The sequence below is a fragment of the Haplochromis burtoni genome, unplaced genomic scaffold, assembly GCF_018398535.1.
Source record: "Haplochromis burtoni strain Fernald_Lab_line unplaced genomic scaffold, NCSU_Asbu1 Contig_693, whole genome shotgun sequence".
Lineage (NCBI taxonomy): Eukaryota > Metazoa > Chordata > Actinopteri > Cichliformes > Cichlidae > Haplochromis > Haplochromis burtoni.
In genome coordinates, this window is record NW_024583054.1 from 189,585 (window position 1) to 213,607 (window position 24,023).

General features: G+C 39.0%; 1 protein-coding gene across 2 annotated transcripts in view; it reads right to left on the reverse strand.

Moving 5' to 3' along the window:
- zgc:171566 overlaps positions 1–8,334 on the reverse strand; it is a 15,197-nt gene extending 6,863 nt beyond the window's left edge. The window contains exons 1-4 of one of the 2 annotated variants that reach the window (XM_042215312.1): positions 8,088–8,334; positions 7,802–7,951; positions 6,467–6,581; positions 11–61 (exon numbers count right to left, since the gene is read on the reverse strand). In XM_042215312.1, the coding sequence (XP_042071246.1) occupies positions 11–61; positions 6,467–6,581; positions 7,802–7,916 (281 nt within the window). In that variant the 5' untranslated portion in view covers positions 7,917–7,951; positions 8,088–8,334. Of the gene's footprint in view, positions 1–10; positions 62–6,466; positions 6,582–7,801; positions 7,987–8,087 lie in introns of both variants that reach the window. The other variant, XM_042215311.1, reaches the window with a different exon arrangement.
- Between the last annotated feature and the right edge of the window lie 15,689 nt (positions 8,335–24,023).

The following is a 24,023-nucleotide window of genomic DNA, read 5'->3' on the forward strand; positions in this document are numbered from 1 at the left end:
ATCAACTTACCCGTTTATTGAGTTAAATATCTTGGCGTACTCTTCTTCTGTGCGATTGATTCTGTTAAAAAAAAAAAAAAAAACCAAAAAAAAAAACAAGCCAAAATGTAAGAAGTAAAATCCTTGCCTATGAAGGAAATCAATTGATTATTAATCACATTTAAGGGAACACTACTCTTTATGGGACCAAGTTCATTTGTCAGTTTTAAAATTATAGATTTAAAAAAGTATATACAACTAGAACAAATAACATAGTAACAATAAGAACTTCACACCAAGCTCACCAGCACACCCAAAGACTACACAGCACCACAACACACTTAAACCCAAACACGGCTATTACCGCAGCACAACAGACAACAAACAGATACAACGACGCACACTCTTGAAACAATGACTCTTTCACAACCCTCAAATATTAAAGGGTGCCTAAGAGAGTCAAAACCACTACTTCAAAAACATGCCCAGGGCCAAATCTTGCGCCAGCCAACATTTCCGTATGCCATCGCCGAGTTTCTCTTGCAAAAAACAAACTCAAGAGAAATTGAAACCAATAGCTGTTGTGTGGTTATTTCAATTTACATAAGGTTTATTGTTACATCCCCAGTAATTCTGTAAAAAATTCCACAAATACCCATGCAATAGACATATTTCGATTTTATGTAAATTTTTTTCATAATTTGCACACATCTCAAAATAGTCATTTTAAAGGCAAATAACTACACAAAACCAAGTGATAAATACCAACAGTAACTATTTACCAAGCCTTCTTTTTGCTTATCCGGTATATCCCTTAAATTTATTAAAGCTCGCCTAGAATCTATTCAATAGGCTGTATACGGTACTATGTTATATATCCTGATTCAGGTCATAATAACTATTTACAGAGTATTCCCCTAACGGCTAGTCTTCAGTGCAGATTTGGGCGTTTTGACACCCCCCGTCGCAAACCAATCAGATTAATTTTCGCTGTCCCAAAGAAGAGACCATTCGAGAACATGCAAAATGCGAGAAAGGTATGCCCTGTGAATTAGCATGGAAATCTTTAAAGACTCCGCATGATAAATGAAGATGCGTATTTGCTATATTTTGGCACCCCAAGATTGCTATCATAAGTGTAATCCCTGTGTAAGGTACCATAAGTTATTGGTAGATTGTCTGGAGCAACCTCCATCGAAATTAAGAACTATGTTCTCTGTGAATCTAAGGAATTGCTCTAACCAGCTGGCTTATAATAATTCAAGACAATCACATTGTATAGATGCAAAAGACTGTTGAATGTAATATGAGGAAGGAAATGTCTGGAACAGCGACGCCGGGTTCATGAGAATTCCTCAAATAAACCATTTTCCTTATGTGTTGTGCCGTCCCCTCCTAAACCCCATATATCAACCACTTCTGCCACACTCCATTTTTTATTTATGATTTTTTCCGCTTGCTTCTCTCCCAGATGGTCATGATTAATTTACTGTAGACTTAATTTCTATTAATGGTACATAGCTTAAGACAAGTGTTTTAAATACATCTCAAGGAATTTCCGCCTGTTAGAGAACTTCCCAAGGATTGGGTGCCGTGCTTCTGCTACGTTAATGTCCCTTTGCATAATGAGATTTGCTTAACGAAAATTTCCCCATCCAAAATTGTCAATTAAGTTGTAAATTTCAAAGCCATCTAATAAACAAAGGTACCAATTTATAGACAACAGGAGGTACACCAAATTTACCAAGTGGATCTGGCATGAGTACACATGCATGCTTAATAAATAAAACTCGCAATTTCAAAACTAGAACTGATTCCTGCAATGTTTAAACAGATGCTTTATTATTGGACTGGCGGTGTTTCTTTGTGTAAACCATAGGTTTTACCCTAGCTGAGTAGCAAGTTACCACGATTTAAGGATACCCAAAGAATTTTCCCAATACGAGAAATATACATTCCAACTCATACCAATATGCGGCATCACAACCCTCACAACTTCGAGAGACCCACGCATGTTATTCCAAAAATTGACCTTAGGAGATAAATGGCTTTTTGGTCCCTATCCCGATTAAATGAACACCCGACCTAAGCTCCGGATGAGAACATACTTTCAATGGTCTGCTTTTTGAGCTCCATGAAAATACTTTAATGTTAGAGGAGAATTTCTAAATAAAGCTGCCATTGAAGGGTTTGGATTTTCGCAAAAAATTTTAAGAACAAGTTATCCCTACTCCTAAATGACAAATAATTAAACTTAGGTGGTTTACCCTGCGCACGAATAAATCAGGAAGACAGTTTCCATGATTCCATTGTCAATCCTTTAATTGATGATTGTGGACGGATGAAGGAATCCTGACAATGCCTTGTGTCTGGGATAGGTCAGCATGTTTGTTCACAAACCTGGATTAACCTTCCTCAGGGACCTGCGCATTCCACATATTGGCATTTTTTTGGACCGGCCTTTATTTAATGAGGTCCTGGCGTCCACATATGTGGACATCACATTTTGGGTTATTTAGACCAAAATACTCAATTTTGCTCTACAAGGGCCTGATATCCACTTACGAGGACATTATACTGCTACTGTTCTATCAAAATTTTAAACGAATATCCTCATATGTGGCTCTCATTTTTCTTAAAAACAAAAATAAGGTAAAAAATTTTTTAAAAAATCTGGTAATTCTTTGTTTTTACATTCATCAGGTCCCAATCAGCACAAATATCAAAGAAATTCAAAATGCATGCTGTGGAAGAGTTTGGGTCTTAGGATCATTAGTGGGCGTGAGCTGCAGTTACTGGTTTGGTTATACTAACACTCTGACACATAACTAAGCATCAATAAAACGAATGACATTACATGAATGGCTCATACGTACGTTGCTGTGAGCTATGTAGACGGGCTCTGGGATGTACCCCCTCGCCTCACTGTGCAGGTTGTAGAGACTGGCCTGTTGCTGCTGCTGCTCCTCCAGCTTCAGAGACTCGATCTCAGACTTGAGCTCCTTCAGCTGGTCCTGAAGATGTTTGCTCTTCTCCATGTACTCCAGCCTGTATTTATGCATGCCACAGTATCATCAACAAACAGCCAAACTGTCACTCTAAAGTGCCGTTGCAGGGGATTTAAACCCCGGCTTACCTCTCTCTCTCAATTCTCTTCTCCATAACCTGGTGGTAAGACATCAAAAATTCTCCATCCACGATGGGCTCCTGTCTGTGCCAAATAATAGAGCCGTATTCGAGGTGTCTCGTTGTGAAAAAAGTTCCATAAATTACCGAGAACTAGGCTCGAGGGCGGTTATTGACCGATTTGGCTCGTGAGTGTGTATACCCTCGCACCAGGGGGCGGAAAGCCTCGGTCTTGTCGGTTGCGAGGGGAGCCCGAGGCAGGAACATCCAGCAGGCCTGACCATTAGTCAGAGGGTTGTTGAGCAGAATAAGTTGCTATTGATGCCCGCCCGACCCCAGATCAGCACACAGATTGTCTAATCTTGTGAGAGTATAATAAGGAATAGCTAAAATATACCTTCACAATAATGTACAAAAGGTACATAGTAGTCCATACTTCATTAAAATCTTACTAGCAAGTGTGTTTGTGCATCGAACCTAAGAATCATGTATGTGGGAATACTGTTTTGTCGCGAGTGGAACCAACCCCAGAGAAAATTATCACCCATAAAACCTTAATTCAGGCACCACATGCATTGAGAGAGCTTTAAATTACGCAAAAGTCCAAAAGTACTAGAACATTCATGCCGTTTTGTGTGTAATACGCTATCTGGCATTTTCTATTTTGAAAAATTCCTCTTCATTAATCTTTGGCTTTAAGGAGTTGTTTGGAAATTGCAAGACATTGGGCCGTGCCCATATCATCTTTTCAGACCCACATAAATAATGCATATGCTAGTCTCACACACACACACACACACACACACACACACACACACACACACACACACACACACACAAAAAGCAAACCTGAAAAATAAAGAAACGTTAGAGAAGAATCTCCAATCCCAATTCACTCCATAAACATTTCAAGAATTACATATTTTGTTTTCTAGAATTTTGCCTGTACATACCATGATGATAGATTTTAAATTAAATACTCAAGATAAAAACACAACACAGACTTTTTGGCTTAAATGCCTAGGAATTATAGCTATATTTATATATCCTGATCAGGCATAACATTAAGACCAACTGTGTAATTGTGTTGCCCCCCCCTTTTGCTGTCAAAAGAGCCTAGACTCAACGAAGCATGGACTCAACTCCTGAAGGTGTGCTATATCTGGCACCAAGATATTAGTAACAAGTCCTGTTAAGTCCTGTAAGTTGGAGGCTGGGGCTCCCTGGATTGGATTTGTTTGTCTAGTTTGTCCCACAGCTGCTTTATTGAATTTAGATGTGGGGAATTTGAAGACCCGGTCAGTATCTCAAAGTCATTGTTGTGCTCCTCAAACCATTCCTGAACCATTTTTGTTTCGTGACAGTGCGAATTATCTTGGTGAAAAAGTTAATAGCTAACAGGGAATACAGTTTCCATCAAAGGGTCTACATGGTCTGTAACAATCCAAATTTATTTATAAAGCACTTTAAAATACTTAGCACAGGACCAAAGGGCTGTACAGTAAATAACTTAAACAATGCAATGTTAACAATGCTTAGGTAGTTGGTATGTTCCCAAGTAGCATCCACATGGACCCAAGATTTCCCAGCAGAATATCACCCAAAGCATCACACTGCCTCGGCCAGCTTGTTTAATATGCTTTTGGGCCTTTCGTTGACACGCAAGCGGTATTTTGGATCACTGAAAACTGAGATTCTTAAAAACTCCTGCCAGGGTGGAGTTTTCAAAAAGTCCCTTTTTGCATTTATCTGTGGACGAGGAAAACGGAGATTTAGTCACGCAACGTCAAATGTGTGCGCCTTTTTTGACGACATGCTGTGCGCCACATTATTATTTATGTGAGATGCATTTCTACAATGGCAGATAAAGACAAAAATACTGTTGCTGTTACTATCTGTAGTTTTTACAGGCTTACATATACACACGCAATTTTTTGAAACTGCACGTGTGGACGGGTTTTTATTTAATTTTTTTAACGAAAATGGAAAATCTCTCTTTTTCAAAAATACCCATGTACGGGCGGACGCAGCCTTAAATAACAGAAAACAAAACCATCTTTATGGTGTAATTATTTTACATGTAGTTATTTTTCTTTTTTTAACTGTGTAAGAATATTCAACGTGCCTGTCTGTGCAAAATGAGTTTAAAAACAAACAACTGTGGGATACTGTTTGTCCGTGATTTATACACGGGGAACAATTTGTGGCAGGATCAGCCTGACATTATCTGTATCCCACTGTAACTTTACTGTATAAAGAGCTAACATCTCCAATATTTCAGGAGTAGTTAATCATTACAACAAGTGTTTGTGAACTAAGAATCATGAATGTGGGATACTGTTTGTCCGTGAAACACGGATACCTACCTTGGCACCACCATTGTGCAGCTGAAGCCAAAGGCAAGATATGCTTCATCATATTTTCTAGTCTTTGGCTTGAAAGGAAGTTGGTTTGGAAGCATATTTGGCGGTGCTTCATCTTCTGCTTTGTGTTTGTGTGGGAACCCTGTCAAAAACCTGTGCATTACACTAGCAGTGTCCAAGCATTCTTTTTTCATTTGTTTTTTAATCCATACCATGCCCCCCACTTCGGGAATCACTGCCCTAGCAGATGACGTCAGGATGGAGCATACTGATTATATTGTTTTATTATAACAATGTGCCTAAAACCTTAAATGCTACAAAGAGAAATAAATGAAAGCGTAACGACAGACAGACAGACATATATATATATAGCCTGCTAGCACGCGTGCCACTAATACCATAGACACAATAATTAATATTTTGTATTACTTCTACCACCCCATTTAAAGGAATCTTGTCTTTTGGCATAATGTCGTTCGCATTCCAAAGGTACCACCATTTCAATTTTGATTAACAGCTAAATCATGAACATTCATGATGTGTTATAATCCAAACAAGGTGGAATATTGTTATCAGTAAAAAGAAAAGTATGCTGAGGTACTAAACATATGATGTGCACTAAGTGGCATGTGGCTCAAACAGTACTGAGATTATTGCAATGAATTGAGTCAGAGCCAATTTCTTAATCACCCGAAACATTTGTTTTGTACAGACAATTAGTCAGAAAAAAAACACTTATTAAAAAACATATACAATTAAATGACTACTGTGTAAAACAATAAGTTGTCTGGTCGAGTAATGAATTTTCGTTTTGTATGCAAATCATATGTGAATTGTATGAGTGCTTCAAGGGGTGCTGAAAGAGACAGAGTAAATGCATATAAGAAATACACAGCAAACACAGAGAGGTCATGAAGGGACCTGATGACCACAGGTTGGTCTTGGTGCAAACAAGTATTATTAAGGATAATTTCCTTAAACTCATCTAACTTTCTTACCGAATAGGTACAACCCTGGCCCCAGCAGCCTCTAGGTATTTGACATAGGAGGCAGCTATGTAAGAAGACCCACGAGCAAACTGGTCCCATGGAAGGTTTTCCTGTGCCAACACACCTAGCAAGAACATAAGACACATGATATAGCAGATATTACGAGAAAGAACTCAAACAGTTAAAGTGAAAATGTTGTTTAACCATGGTTAAAGTTAAAAAGTTCACTGAAAAGGACAGATTTAGACAGGACTGTCATACTAAAAATGCCTAAAAAATTAAAATAAAACAACCCACCAAGGAGTCACTTTTCCTAATTTCTTTTCTGTGTACATAGTTGAAAGTGAACAAAGTAACAAATTTTGCATAGTATGATGTTTCATTCTGGGCTATCCTTTTTAAAAGAACACACTTTGAGTATTGTAAAATTTGATTAATATGGCCTTTATCAAAAACAACCAATTCAGTTACTAATGAAGTGAGATAATCTAATGAGTAAGCAGAACAATACTATTAAACTATAAATTAAAAGAAGAAAAGAGAGAAGCTAAGGGGTGGAAGTGAAAGCAGTGGGAGCAGCAGTCAACAGTTCGTTGAGACCTCAAATTCATTTTTTTTTTTGACACAGATATTCAAATGCCCCTGTGAACGCCAGCTGTTGGTTATCTTCTTTATCTGAACATCGCTCAAATTTATCTGTGAATCGTGATATGATTTTATTCTTTCAAATGTAGCCAAAGCTGAAGTTATTGTTAGACTTAAAATCTTGTGTCTATCCAGCTACTTCCTCTAATTGAAATCTCAGTTGAATTGGATTTAGCAATGAAACAGGTTGGGTGCATTACAGCAAAATTAGGTTCTCTGGCAAAGTGCAACATTAAAACTTGTTGATCCAATACATAGCATAGCCTCAATTAAAGGACAGGTCAAAAATACGTCCCAAGTGGGGTTAAAAGCAATAGGTTAAATATAATCTATTTTCTTATCGTTATTGATAGCATTAACACCATTAAACTTAAGAATGAACAACATATAATGAAAATGTGACTTGCACTGATTTTTTTCCCCAAATATTGGACCATGGCAATAAACACAAAGCAGACATCTTGAGAAGACAACCAAAAGTCTATGATCAAAAACATAATACCTCAATATAACAGCGCGTAAACCAATCCACAGGGAAGACATCCCCTTCCTCACTCACCCCCCAATCCGTGTAACACACCTTTTCTCGAACGTTCCAGACGAGAATTACATAAGAGCCTTCAACTATCCACGTGTATAAACGACTTCTACGGGGACCAGTACTTACTAAATACAACCGTTCATGTGACCAAATCTTACCGATAATTGGTCGGTAATTGAGCTGCTGGCGGGTTCTTCCTACAGCACACAGAGCGGGTGAGCACCAGAGGCAGGCGGTCAGCACCGCGAAGATTGCTGCAGCTGTTCGAGGCATTCAAAACACCGCGCACAATTCCTAAAACAAAACCGCTGGAGGGGGCAATCAATGTCAGCTGGATTGCAGGCTGGAAATGAAAGATTACAAAAGTTTGTTGCTGTTTTGCCTGTTAAAATAACAAACAGCTGACAAAAAGGTTAAAGCGTTCATTAAAATGAGCAAAATTACAATGAAGCAATCCCAGAAATGATGCCGTCCTCCGGGTGCTGATGCTGTGCTCCAGGAGGTCGTCCGGCTTCTCTCGCCGTCCTCCTACTTTCCTCGGTCTGTATTCTGAGGTGTTCCGACTATCAAATCGGTCACGTGTGGCACTCGCCTGCAAAAAGCAACGTCATCCTGAGTAGCCTCCTCCTTTCTGGTGCGTCCCCATTAAAAAGACAGAGATAGCGCGATCAGACGGCATCGTCAGACTCCTCCTCTACACAGGTACAGCTAAATGCTGGGCGTTTGGGTTTTAACAAAGAGAAACACTGAGCATGTATGAGTCAGCTAAGACAAAATAGATTGCAGAATAACAGAGATGATTATAATTAAATGCAAAGTCGCCCGAAAGCATGTGGAAGTGTGACCCACAATGCAATTCCAGAAAAAAGGCAGAGGAAAACGTTTGGGAGAAATAATAAGAGTTATAATAATAATAATAATAATAATTATAAGAATGATAATAATAATAATAATATCCCCAAAGTTTGATTCTGTTCATCTGGATGCAGCGTTTTCAGTGGGAGAAACGTTTCGTCACTCATCCAAACGACTTCTTCAGTCTCAGCTGACTGTAGGTTTCCCCAATCTTATAAACAGTACATTTGCATAATGACTGAAACCAGCCCACTGAAGGAACAATGGCCTGGGAGATCAGTTCCTTGATCATTAATATGCAAATTCGCATGACCATTGATTAACAACCACTGATCAAAGTTCATTGATCAAAGCCCACTGATCAATGGCCATATTCACAGAGAGTTGGTGAATGGCTGCAATCACAGCATTGTAAGATGGCGAAAGATGTACCCTTAGGCCCCCTCCTCGATTCAAAGATGGTCTTTCCCTTTTGACTTAAATGGCCTCCTCTACTCCTCGCTCAAACTAGCGTTCCTCCCTGTCCAGAATGTGTACATCCTCATCCTTGAAAGAGTGTCCACTGGCCTGTAGGTTTAAATATACTGTGGAGTCCTGGCCTGACGAGGTGAAAAAATAATAATAATTAAATAATAATAAATAATAATAATTATAAAAGGAAAATGATAAAACAGATAAATCCACTCACAACAATTCTTGTTTTTATCCTTAGAGCCTCAGTGTGTCAAACCCTTCCAGTGGCTACACCTGCTTGACTTCCACCACTACCAACAGAGATGGCACGGAGCCACACCGGTAGATCCTTCTACTGACTGATAATTGACCACAGGGAGTTTTACATCAACAAGCTGATTTATCAGAAACCTCCCTGATCTACCTTTGCCTTTTGTACCATAGCCCAGCACACCCAACAGCGATGTGGAGACCCTTCAGCTGTCCCTCATATGGTTGAAGTGGAGGGCTCCAATTGACTCCATGCAAAAAAAAAGGATGATGAGTCTCTTCAAAAATGTTATATTCAACTGAGTTCAGTGTTCACTACAGACATTATGACTGACCGCCCTGTAGACCTGAGCAATGAGATTACTACCTCAGAAACCCACGTGAGAAACAGTTTTTTCATAATCTCTGAGGGGAGATGGCCTCAGAGATTAGTTGTATTTCTTGGAAAGAGGCCAACTAGAGGAGGTCAGGCATGATGTTGTTCATGTTAAGATCAACCTCAAAGTCTAGCAGAAGGAAAAGGAGAAAATGAAAATGAAAAAAAAAACCTCCAAATGGCAGCCCTAACCAAGCGTCAAGCTCCTGGCTGGAGAAGAAAACAGAATGATTTGACCCAAACATCTGAGCTAAGGACTGCTCCAACACAGACAACACTGTTGATTACAAGGATGGCAAAACTGGGGGGAGGCACAGGACAAACTCGAACCTACTCTGCCTCAGGTGACTCCTTAAGTTGATAGCACCACACCCACAGCACACACAGATGATAGCATATAACCTATGTTCACACTTCTAAGCTATTCCCTACCTTAAAGACAAATTCGGTCTCTCTAACTCCTCCACAGCTCCGTTTTCACTCTGTCCGGCCATCAGGACACACAGTATGAGAAAGTTTTACTTTATCACTTGCATGTAATAATGAATTAGAGGAAATCTAAATGTAAATATGCATTTCGCCTTTAGCCTGCTGTCAGACATTTTTAATAAGCTATGATTTATTGTGCTGGGGTATCAGATTATTTTGACCTCTAAGGACCTCAATGTAGTTAAACCTGGAGGGTTTGAGCCTTTCTCTCTCCCCCTCTCTCTTTCTCTCTCTTACACACACACACACACACACACACACACACACACACACATTTTTGTCCACAGTCAACTATTATTGTCTTACCAATGTAGACTCACAGCTGATAAGATAAGTGACTTATTTAGGAGGCAAAAAAAAGATCCATCACACACTCTATGGTAGTTAGATTTCACTAAAACTAAACTAAATAATTCATAAAGGATATATTCATAGTTTTAATATATGTTAGTTTGGTAAAAAAAAAAATCCAACTTACATGATGAGGGTTTGATGCACATGTTTACTGAGAGTTTAGATGTCTACAAGACTATGAGACAGCCACTTTCCAAAGGTTCAGTATTTTAATTGTAATACCTATACTGAGTTTCTTTAAATTTTGCCTGTGTGTGCCCTCCATAGCATAATCGTTAAAAAAAACACAAACACAAAGCATTTACAGACTAACTGAAAACAGCAAAGTTAAAACAGAAATAGCTAGACAAACTAATTACAAAATGCACACACACCCATTGAGAGCAATTGTACCCTTATTCTTTATACCTCTATGGGAGAAGATGGGGACTTTGAGAAACAGTACTACAAACTCTTTGCTTTACTATAACAAGTTTGTTTGAGTGAGAACATAAATGTGCAGCTAACACACACACACACTTGAACATTTTTGATGTATCAAAATCTGGTCGTTGTGTGTGAGGAATGACGTGTGTTTAGGTACGACTTTATTGCGACAGAGCAGCAAGGTGTGATAGAATGATTTACCTGTGTGCGTTATGGATGAACTAAGTGATTAATGTCCTGATATGTCTTATATATGCATACCTAAGTCTGGCAAAAAGCAAACACCACTATGTATGAAAGACAAGATGCAGAATGAGGATCTCATCTGAGCTTGATTGACGGTTAGCTCGGTTGGTTCCAGTGAGTCACACCTGATTCTGAGTGATAGCCTGAATTGTACTCTACTCCTGACTGGGTCCCTACTTATAATCCAGTCAGGAGTAGAGTACTCCAATACTATTTATTGATGTTTTGTCTCTACTTTGTTTCTCATAACCATTGTTACATTCTTACGATGCCTATTCCACGTAAAAACAGCAACATGCTTTCTGTATGACACACAGCAATGACCTAGAATAAACCTGTCTAGATTTTTACGTCTGTTGTTTGTGCCATATGTGTAAATGCACTTGTGTGATCAATGAATGATCAAAAAAGGAGGAGAGTAATGGAAAATGATAAGATTATGCTCTTCTCAGTGTGACCTAACTGAAAAGAAACTTCCATAGTATCATGTTTTGTCTCCATATGATCTTTTAATACAAGATATGCTCAACTGTACAAGTTATCTTTTGCACAGAATGTTCTGACTCTGCTCTGTGACCACGCCAAGTAGATAACTTGTGTCAATAAATTATTCTGTGCATGTTATTATTCTTTGTCTAAACCCACGCAGACTGCTGCTGCGCTCTAAATTGTTGTTTGATCCCTTTGCAAAGGCAAATTAAAACCCTGGAAAGAAAACCTGCTTAGGTGTAAATCAATTGATTTCAGATTTCCATAATGAGAGATGATAGACTTTCTGATTTAAAGTACCTTCAGAACCTGCAATCCATGTAGATAGGCCTTGCCAAAATAAAGAATATTTTTATTCTTTTCGTTTCGGGACTATTCCACCTTATCACAGTATGGCAGCTGTGATTTACACAAACCAGCCTAATCCTGCTTTGTACATTTTGCCCACACTGCATCTCTGCTGTAGTTGTGTTAATGTCAAAAGTTCTGCTGACCTGCACATTATCAACTTCACTGTTGTTATATGCCTTATTTTCTGTATTATGTCAGCAGGTTATTTCATTGTACACATTGGCTTATTAGACCAATTGCTGTTCTTATTGGTTTTACATTCCAACCTATTCAATTTTCCTCTTAAACATAGATAACATCATCTATGTATGTTAGAGAAAGCAGGGGGTGTGTTGGCATTTAAGCACTGCTCAGCAAAGGTGCCCACTTTAAAACTGCCCTTTCTGTAAAGTCTGTCATTAGGGAAGTGAAGGCATATCCTCTGCTGGGCTATTGTTATCTAAGAGTTAGAGAAACAGAGAGAGATTGAGTTGTAGGTGAGAATGTGTAGGAAATGTGTTGAGAGTCAACACTGCGGCAAGGAGAAGTTGTTTTAGAGAGTGCGCATGTGCATTCTGTTAATTTGATTAAGTCAGCACTTTGTGTAGCAGGTAATACATGGATCAGTGACTTCACTTACATTACACAGTATTGCAGATGGACAAATTGCACTGCATCACTACTGACTAACCACAAGAGGCCGCACTCTTCCACCAAACAACCCTCAGCTTAATCCACAGTGTCCTTTTCACTTTGAGCGTTGTGTTTCAGGCACACTCAAAAATCACCTCATTCTTCAGACACATTGATTGTACAAGAATTTATCCCAGTCAGTAAGTAGTGGCCTTTTCAGGCCGTAACAAGTGTAGTCTGAGCTACACGCTGCTGGACTGTGAAACTGTGGAAACTCTCCTTGCTGAAAGAAAGCAAGCCTTGCTGTCAGAATAGGTGAAAAAAGATGAAGAAAGAGATAACGAAGGTTTAGCAAGAGTGACGGGTCAAAATATGACATTTGTTTAACATAACTTCTGCTAGAGTGGTAATTTAAAACTAGTTTAATACATAGGCCTACATGTAAGTGATCCATAGGAAAACCAAACCAAAGTTCTGAGACTGCATCTATATGGTCAGTCTTTCTTACTTACTTACTTACTTACTTACATGAACTTGTGAATAAAACTCTATTAATTGACTTTTGACCCATAATAGACTGGTGATTGTTAGCCTGTCTGTAGTCAAATGTTGTAACCAATGTAAAGCTTTCATGGTTTGTAAATTCTTGCCAATTTGAGTTTGATCTGTTTATCCTTCATCTGCCAGATTTTGTGGACTGATAATCCTGTTCATCCTTGCCTTACAGAAGCAGAGAAGTAACATCATTTTCAATGGAGCCTATCCCAGGTGTCATAGGGTGAAAGGTAAGTTATTCTGTTTGCATATCTAAGTCCTTCTTGCAAGTATATGTTATTGTTATAAAATTAAAAAAAAAAAAGTCAGGAACAAAACTGCCAGCTCAACCTTGCAGCTCTTTGTAACTATTAAGTACATGATGTCATATCAGAAGTGAGTTGTGATGTCTTTTTCTTTGAGACACTGTGATACATTCAAGGACAAATGCAATATGGGGTTGATATTGTGCTTGACAGTGTGTGTCATTTAACATTTTAGAATAAATTTCATAAAACCACAATTTTAACTACTGAAATCACATATTCAGTTTTGCTCGTTGTTCAGTTTGTAATGGTGAACATCTTCATCAAAAAAGTGAGAAACTAATGTTCTACCCTTTTGTGTATGGTCAGACTGATGTACACTGAAGTGCCACTGGGACTGCTTTAGTAAACAGTGACAGTAGAGTTATAGAAAATGAAAGTTCTAACATCATAATTTAGCAAAATACTGTAAATACCAAGACACTGACTTTGCAGCATGTTAAATAGAAACCCCAAAGGAATGTCTGCTTGCATGGAGTTTAGTGTTCCCTGATGTTTATCACCAGATGTTGCTTTGTTGTGTTACTTATATCGATTTCTGTATTTGTTGGCTTGTTGTGTGTTTACAGTGCCACCAAGTGGTAATATCTCAAGATAATTAACAAACAGCTGATGCTAAATGCTCCTTCAAATGCTGCTCTAAAAACGTGGTGTGCACTTTTGTAGAGTCAGCCTGAATTTGTGACCAAATATCTTTGTCTCTCAGAATCACTTAGTATAAAATGCAAAATACGTGAATTCCCAATAGAGTACAATTCAGAAAAGTGAGAAAACATGTTACAAAATTAGCAGCTAACTATGGAATTTATTTACCCAAAATTACCAGATGTATAATCTCAACAAAACAACTAGTTACAGCACTCACCAAAAAAGTAGAAGAATTCTCCTCTGATGAACACTGTATATGTTCCTAAACTACTCTGTTAAACTTCGACTGTTGCACATAGAGGCCAGACACAAAAATCATTCAAAAAAGAATAAAATCGCTCAGATTCGGACAGCTATCAAAGGCATTCACATTAGCTTGTATACATGAAAGTTGACAGACAGAGACGCGTGACAGACAGAGCTTGAGTAAGAAGATCAAATGGAGCTTACTGTTTGACCTCATCATGCCTGGTCAGTCACAATGGGATGTAGCTGTGTATGATGCTTGCCAGTTTGTAGATTCCATAAAATTCTGAAGTACAACTCTTGTGCTTTTGAATTGGGATTTTGTGGAAGTTTTAGAAGCTGTGCTACATTGCTCAAAGGCTACCAGCATCTCCTAAAGTAGAATATGTGATAAACACATCGACATTACAAAAAACAAAAGGAAGAAAACATGAAAACCGAAAAAAGCAAAAGCAAGATTATAAAACATGACTTAGTCCAGTAAAGTTCTAATTAGTCCTAATTTGTTTTATTAGAAAAACAAAACTGATGGTTTCCTGGTTTTAGAAATTATACTATCTTGCCTACCAACGTGGTGGTGTAAACTTGGGTTATTAAGCTAATGCATTATAACTGCATGAAAAACTTTTGAAACAGTATTGGCAAACATTTGCTGTTGAGCTCATTTGGGAATGACCAGTACAACCCATTTAAAATGAACCAATTTAATGCAGATGACAGTTTTTTCTTTACTTAGTGTTCCCTTTATGCAATCCACACCCCTGAGATCATTTAAGAACATAATAACCCACTGTCCTGGCTATTTCTCATGATGGCACTTTTACACAATGACTTGCAGACAATGTCAGCTGTAGTTATGTGTTATGTTGGAATTAATGTCATTCTAATTTTTAACTCATACAGTTTGGTCTTAACCCTCTCAAGGCAGGCGTTGCAGATTTGCAACAAGTAAAAGTTTTTTTTACTCAGAAGTACCACTGCAGGTATTCTTTTGTGCATTAGCAACAAAAACTTAATTTGAGCCTGAGAGGGTTAATTAGATTTTTATCAGGCATTTGTTCTTCTATGCATGGTTTTCATATTTCATCACTACCAAATTCATTTTGTTTTCAAAAATGTTTTTCTCTACAATTTATATGTTTTTGAACTTCATAAATGTCAGGAGTCCGTAAACAGCAGTTTGACGTTTTCACTAAAAGGAGAAGAGAATTAAGTGCAGCGGAAAAGGCATTTGTGTTCTGCTATTGTTTTTCCATATTAATGCAGTTGCTGAGTCAGAATGCTGCTAATTTGTTTTATTCATATGGTCTTGCAAATGGAACATACTTGTTTCATGTAGAGAAGGGGATTTAAATTCAGATGCAGAGGAGAAGCACAACTTCTCTCCATGGTTGCCAAAAAAACCTTACAATAACTCAGAAGATCCACATAATTATCAGCATACTGTAGCTCCACCCCATTTCAGCCTGAGTCTATTTACAACAACTTAAACCTACTGCGTGAGCATAGAGTGTGAAATTCAACTCTGCCTTTTATATCCACTTATATGATGTTCCCTATTCCTGAATTGCTTCATTTACATGGGTTTAACATTTAACATTTGGAGTCACAGAATGAGTTAATGACTGAACTATCAGCATCTGCTCCTTTTAAGGGTCAGTGTGAGCTTAGATGTGTATTTACATACATAAAGTCTCAATATAGATAAAAGTGTACAGCTTTGGTATATGTAAACTGAAAAAGTACTTGGTAAATGGTGATCAAAGCCACTTTTCTATTTTATTATTTCATTTATTTCTTTTATGTAAATTGCTAGGGGGAAATGTTTTTTCTTTCCTTTGTGAACAAAGAGGGGAAAAACAAACCTTTGATATGAAAAGTAACAAGTAAGAGAGAAACAAGAAAGAGAAAGAGGATGGCAGTGAAATTAAAGAAAGGGGGAGACAGCAAGGACACATTTGGAGTAGATAAGGAAAGAACTAAAGCGAGGAGTGAATGGAGTCTATTAACCGAGTGAGAGTGAATGAGAGAGAGAAAGAGAGAGAAAGACCACTGGTGCCGCAGCGGGACCGACTGTCACACGGACTGTCAGAGGGGTCGTTGCGGGGAGAGCTGCAGCTACTCGCCGTTTACAGGCAGTCAGACAAGAGGGAAAACATAAGAGGAGAAAGTAGGAGAAGAAGAGGAAAGGGGGAAGAGAACAAGAAGGAAGAGGAAAGCGCTACATTGCCAGTGGCTGCTCTTAACTGCTTGCCCTCACCTCCACCGGACAGGATCTACTGCCCCCATCATCATTCCTCTTCATTATTATCACCATCATCCTCTTCATTATCCAGACCTCTCTTCCTCATCACCATGCCGGGTTGGCGGCGGAACCTTACTTTCTGTCTGCAGCGGATGCACGAGGAAGGTAGGAAGACAAAACAAATTGCTGTGTGCGTGTGTTTGCACTAGCAAGTGCGCGCGCGTGTGTGTGTTTGCGCACGGGCAGCACGATTTCCTGCTGTTTAAATTGGGGCTGAAATATGAGCAGTTGGGTTCTGGAGACACTTTGAATCTTTATGATTTCTGCTTCATGTGCTCTGAGTTTTCTGGATCACTGGAAGTGTGTGTGTGTGTGTGTGTGTGTTGCGTTGTTTGCGTTTTGTGGGTTGATTGAGAAGCACCTGCAGCTTCACTAACTGTGTGTGCGCGTGTGTGTGTGCATGGATACGCTCGGGCTGCTGGAGCTGCGCGCTGTGCGCACACGTGTCACCACGGGTTTGTTCCGCCGTTTCAGCAGACATTGCGCGAGGCTACTGATGCTGGCAGGTCAGGGCGCGTGTTAGTGCGCATTTATGTGTGTGTGAGAGAGAGATAGAGGGAAATCGAGTGAGAGAGACCCACAGACACGCAAACACATAGAGGCAGTGTGCTGGTCCTGCAGCATGAACACAGGAGAAGGCAGACAGTGATGATGTTGGTCAGCTAGAATGTGCACGTGCGTGATGTAGCTAAGAAGTGAATGCGCGCAGATGAGAAAGTATATGTTGCATGTGACATAGAGACAGAATGGTGCTGACAGTGGAATGAGAGATAGAGAGAAAGATGTTCTGCATCCCTTTTCTGGGCATTTTTGTGTTTACAGACACACACACACACACACACACACACGCTAATATTGTTAGCGTATTATTTTAAATAAGACACATATTTGACTTGGATTAAAATTCAGTGTTACATACCATTATATTGTGTGTGTGTGTGTGTGTGTGTGTGTGTGTGTGTGTGTGTGTGTGTGTGTGTGCGTGTACATATGCTGGTGTGTGTGAATAACAGGATGGTCAGTTGTATGTGTGTGACCTCATGGTTTTATCTTTCCCAATAAAAAGTAATCTGCAGCATAAAATCGAATTTTAAGCACCAGGGAGCTTCTAACTTTAAACAGGCTGTTTCTTGTGTCAACATGGGAAATCCCCCCTTGCCTGAAGCCAGGTTCATAAAAAATTGGAAAACATCCAGCATCTTTGGGGTGAATTTAAAAACTGTAAGCCAACTTTATTAATAGTGTCTTTTTTGAAAACCAGTTTACAAAAAGTTAAGGCTCTTGTAGTGGTCTGCTTAGCTCTTTTTTTTTTTCAAGATTACATGTTTAGCAATCACAGAAGGCATGTTTGTGTCTGATCCCTTTAATGGAACAGTGACATTAATGTATTCTATCACAGTTGCAGAAAGTGTGCAAGTGCCTAAAGAGTGCTAGCAGACCATGTACCATTTAACCTCGCACACGTGTTTTTTGTTTTTGCTTTCTTGAGACTCCTCTACTTGTTTACTTAACCCATACTTGTGAGTGCAAGAAAGAGAGGTAATGGACAGCTAAGTGAGAATTTATGGGCAGGACAGATGCCAGAGTTTGTGTGTATGTGCATATGTTTGTGTTGGGTGTAAGGTTTTATTTACTGTATGGGTGTGAGACAGAGACCAAGTGAAAAAAGGTGGAGTTTTTTCAAGATTAGTGTGAGGAAAAAGAAATATGGGGCAACACAGAGCAAGACGGTGTTTGTTTATGATGTGTGTGAAAGAGAAGTGCAAGGGACGGAGGGAGATAGTGGAAGAATGCTGTATTGGGCAGGAGATGCAGCTTTTACATTAGTATGCTGGTGACACTGTTGTTCATTGATAAGTGCCTTATGGATCTATGAATGGCTGTTTGAGGCCCCTTATTGTACCAGCCTTCAATGTTTTATTTTATTTTGTTATATTAGAGGGAGGGAATGAGATATGGGGGTTGACAAAATGTGCCAGGTAAAAATCTACTTGATAAAGGGCACATATCAAAAAGGCAAAATAACATTAACACTTTCAAAGATATAGTCCAAACAGGACACAAGTAAAATATGCCACAATCAGGTCGTCTTTCAGAGATGCATACAAAGCTGTAGGCCTGAACAGACAAGAAGATGTGCTGAAGTTCAAACAGAATGGGGGAAGAAAGGGAATTTAAGAGACTTTGAGGGTGTCAGATGGAGCTGGTCTGAGTATTTCAGAAACTGCTGATCTGTTGGGATTTTCCCACACAACCATCTCTAGGGTTTACAGAGAATTATCTGAAAAAGAGACAGTATTTTTGAGCGGCAGTTCTCTAGACAAAAATGCTTTGTTGATGCCAGAGGTCAGAAGAGAATGGCCAGACAACTTTGAGCAAAGAAAAGAAAGTAACGCTAACAAGAAAAACAAAACAAAACACCTTGTTATGATCAAGGTATGCAGAAGAGCATCTCTGAATGAATGACTTGTTGAACCTTAAAGCAGAAGGGCTGCAATAGTAGAGACCACACACAGGAAACTGAGATTGCAACTTGCATGGGTTTAATTTCTGGTGTGACAATGTGACTGGTTGGGTCAGAATTTGACATACACATAAAACCTAAACATAAAAGTATGAATCCACCTTTTCATGTATCAATGGTACAGGCTGGTGGAGGTGGTCTAATGGTGTAGGGGATTTTGTTTTGCATACTTTGGACCCCTTAGCATTGTTTAACCCAGAGGTTCCCAAAGTGTGCGGCCCACCCCCTGGAGGGGGGGGGGGGGGGGGGGCGCAGTGTGAAAAGGGAAAAAAAAACAAAAAAAAGAAACGCTTGGACACTGCTAGCACGGGGCGCCCACATTGAACATTTTTCTTGTAAAACAAAGGGGGGCCTAGCAAAATAATTTTGGGAACCGCTTGTTTAACCCATACAGCCTACCTGAACATTGCTGATGACCATCTCTACCCCTTTAAACCCATTTCCCAATGAATGTTTCCAGAAGGACAATGTGCAATAGTGCAAAGCTCACGTCATCTGAAGCTGGTTTTTGAACATGAGAGTGAGTTTACATTACTGAGACTGATGACAGAAAGTGTTGCTATGGTAGTATTTTCCAGTACATAAACAATCTGTATGCAATTTCTGAATCAATAACATGGGCTAGAATGCATAGAAATCACCATTTGCTCACATTAACTGGCATATCCAAGAGGGTTCAGCAGTCAGGTCATTTTCCGCTGTCAGCCGCATTTATGTTTTTATGTATATTTCAGTTTCACTAATGATCATTTCAAATCAGCAGGCTGCATAAAAACTATTAAAAGTCTCACAGGCATTTATACTTATTTATACTGAAATAAGTCCCTTCACATTCAAGAAGCGTTGTTAGAAAAATAGAAAGGAGTCAGTAACTTCTTTTTTTGGATAAACCATTGTGTTGCATTGTGTTGCATTGTGTGGGTGCATGTGTTTTGTGCAGTTAAAAGGAAATGACCACTGTGTAATGCATTTATAAGTAGCTTCCCCACCACCATGTAAGAACTGTTTGATCAAAACATCCCATTCCCCTGCAGAAGGACAGATTATGGATAAGCAAACCTGTCAGCATGTATGAGTGTGTGTTTTTGTGTGTGCCGTAGAGAGAAAAGAGGGGGGCAGTGTTTGTGCATGCAACACCCATCCATCGTGCCAGAGATGGGGAGAAATTTAAGGGTTCAAATAATAATGGCGATTGTGATCTGCATGAAAGATGGAGGGAAGGACTCAAAGAGAATGAAAGGTACAAAGAGCCAAATGAAAGGAGAGTCAGAGAGGGAGAGAGAGAAAGAGAGAGAGACAGAGAGAGAGACCTGACAGAGAATGTCGTAAGAAAGAAATGGATAAAAACAGAGGAGAGCATCAAGGAGAAAGATAGAGGGCTGGTTTCTAGTGCTTATCGTTTGAAGGAAGAGATCCCATTCATCAGGAGACTAAAAGATCAAATAATGTGCTGGTTAGTGGAGAGCAAGCCTGCCACTGTGTGTGTGAATGTGTAATAAACTGTGAGCTGGTGATTGAGCTCCAACCTCCCAAAAAGCCTTTTAATAAGGCTAAGTTGTGTTAACACTGATGGGTGGGGAGTTGAGGGGGCATGCAAAGAAGGAGCTCAGGATGTAAGAGGAGGAGGTAGATAAGGGAAAAAAAGACTGGCATGTGTCAGATGGTACACTATGGACACTGAAAGTGCTAGTAACACTTAACATTATGGACATGCATGTTTATTTATAGATATTGGTAGAAATTACCAAATGAAACTATAGATGGGGAAAAAAAGTAGTACCCACCACAAATCTAATGGTTCAGAGTAAGGCTTAAGTTTTTTTGCTTTATTTTTTGCATTTAATTATAACTTTCATTTATTTATTTATTTAGTTTTGACAGATGTAACAGCACTCAATACTACATGAAGCTTTAAACAGCTGAACATTTGATAATAGGGTACCTACTTAATTGCTAACTGGAAATTGTAGATGGCTAATGTAGCATGATTTGTGATTCAACTGTTTTGCTTCATAAGATAATTCATCTGTATGCTGATAGAAATGTAATTATCAACACTAGTAGCTACTTGTTGCTGAACTGCTAGCCAAAGTAAATAGGAAAGTGTTCCTATGTGTCGCTTACTAGTACTATGGGCAAAGTACTACACTGAATTTCATGTTCCGAGATACAGTGTAAGTCATAAGTCATGGTGTGTTTTTGCAATCACTTACAGCTACTGAGTTCCTGAGGTCATGGTCAACATGGTGCTTTATTGGTCACATGCTTGTTATTGAATCTTTACTTGTGATATGCAATTTATTTGACTCTTTCTTTTACCTTTTATTATTCCACATTTTCATTTTGGCTGTTTTCCACTGGGTTAAAGGGGGACATTGTTTTAAAATACAAAATATGAGTAGCTGTATTCCGCTACAGTTACCATTTAAAAAGGTGGTATTCAGAATACAGTTACTTTGTTGAAATAAATGGATTACATGGCGGTATTTTCCTGTTTCATATGTTAGGCTATGCCCTCTCTATTTTTTGTAATTCCACGCCGGTGGAAACCCAAACACAACACGCATTAAGAGGCTCTAATGTCTGTGTCTCAATCTCGCGTCTCAAAATGACGTGAAGAAATATTTTAAAAAATGATTTAATATGAAGGCAATAGGCAGAGTGTTACAGGCATACCCCTAAAGAATGTAGCCTCATGGACAGTGTAGTCCATGCTGCAGGGAGAATGGACTGCCATACCCGTTATGTGTCTGTGAGCGCAAGGAGGGAGAAAAAGGAGAGTAGAAAAGTATGAGTTGTCACCAAGCAGAAACGGGAGCTGGAAGCATGTAAATATAATAGTAACCACTTCAGCCAAAAAGAGTGCCTGACGAACCCAGTTGTAAGTAAGCTATTAAGACTCGACCGTACACTGTGTTCGTGTTTTCCTCCTGTTAAATTCTCCCAATTCTTTCTATCTTTGGGCTGAAGGAAGGACAATACTCGGTATATAAATGCTCAATCAACAATCTTTTATTCCATACAATTCAACACTTTATGAGCATAAACCATCCGGATGGGGAGACATGCATGCAGAGGGTCACAGCAAATCTCAAACTGGTGGAGGATTACTCAAACTCTTATAGCCTCTAGTGGCCCCCACCTAGTCGTAAAAACCTAAACATTCACATTCTCCTAGCGAGCCTGACTTATAGCCTTGGCTCCATATTTTGTCTGCCTTCAACATACGGTGGGGGTGAAGTCTCCCGTGGAATGTGCTCTCTGTCTCCTCTACTATCAGAAAAAGCAAGGTCCTGACTCTCTGAAAACAGTATTTCTTATAACTCAGCAGTATAATGCATCATAAACAATATCATTCATTCACACTGAATCAGCAGTCTAATGTAATACAAATCAGTTTAATAACTGTAATAGTTATCACCTTCTTCTAATTCAGGAGAATACTACAAACTAAAACTACATAATAATTTCACAATCTTTAATTAGGGGTATAACATGGCATAAGATAGTATTATAATCCCACACTCCGAAACAATAAGCAGAATAGTTTTCAATACGAGATTGCTGGAAAAAGTGCAGCTTTACCTAATGTCCACCCTACTGTTACTCATTTTATATTAAGATTAAAAATGGTATGGCGAATAACCTTCAGTAATAGTAATAAATCACACAGCAATAGTTCATTTATGTAGTTGTAAAAAAGTATGATAATATATTAAGTAATCCAAAGTATTCAGAATATGTTACTCTCATTGAGTACATTTTAAAAGTAACCTTCCCAACACTGAGGATAGCATGCAGACAAAGGAAGAACGCTGTTTCATCTGTACATTATGTCAAAGATATAGATGAAAATTATTGTGCTTGTTCTTTAAAATCATGTACTATAACAGACACAAAATACAAGACAAGGCAACAGAAAAGTGCATTTGAGAATAAAAAGAGAAGATATCTTGGAGTTGTTTGTTTATCATGGTTGTTAAAGATTACAGACTGGCATTTTTCTATACCAGTGGTATGGGAACTCCAGGCCTCAAGGGCCGGTGCCCAGAGCTGGACTGGCCATCGGGCATACCAGGCTGATGGTGATTATTCGTTTTTATGGGCCGATGGGTGGTTTTTTTTTTTGTAACAGTATAAACAATGAAAGGTGGTGGATTGGCCAGATGCTGGCCGATGTGTAAAAATAACTACTGCGCACTAGCTAGCATGACAGAGTTTCTATACTTCTGGGTGGGTGCTTTGATGTTACTGATAGTGAACTTTATTCATAAGGTTAGTTAGTAGAATTGCCAACCGTCCCGTAAAAAACAGAATCGTCCCGTATTCAGAGAAAATATCACGCGTTTCGTATTGAGCTGAGAATGAACACAGTTTGTCCCGTACTTCAGCTAGAATAGAAAAAGACACAAAGCTGGAGTTGTTCTGTGTCTTTATGCTGCACAGCTGCCTCTTCTTCTCTCATTCTCGCCCCCTCTCTCTCCTGTTGCTATACTTCAATCATGAAACTGATCAATGATCAGTTGATTGACTTTTCTCTCTTGTTTGTTTATCACCCACTTTGCACCCAAAAGAAGAAACCAGCGGATGTCGCGCTATACAACAGCAGCACGTTTAAGCTTGATGAGCTGTTGTTAGAATTTATTTATTTATTAATTTCTAGTATCAGCTGATGTTTGCTGGAGCCACAGCTGTAAAAGCTGCTGGTCATGATATTGGTTTGGTTATCTGTTGAGAGGGAAACATGAAGATGAAACCAGGAGATGTCCTTACTGAATCATCAGAGCTGAACAGGTGATGGAGAAACAGGTTTACCTTTCAGGTGACATGAATGAGTTGAAGGGAAGTTATGAACTGTTTCTGAGAGACAAATAAC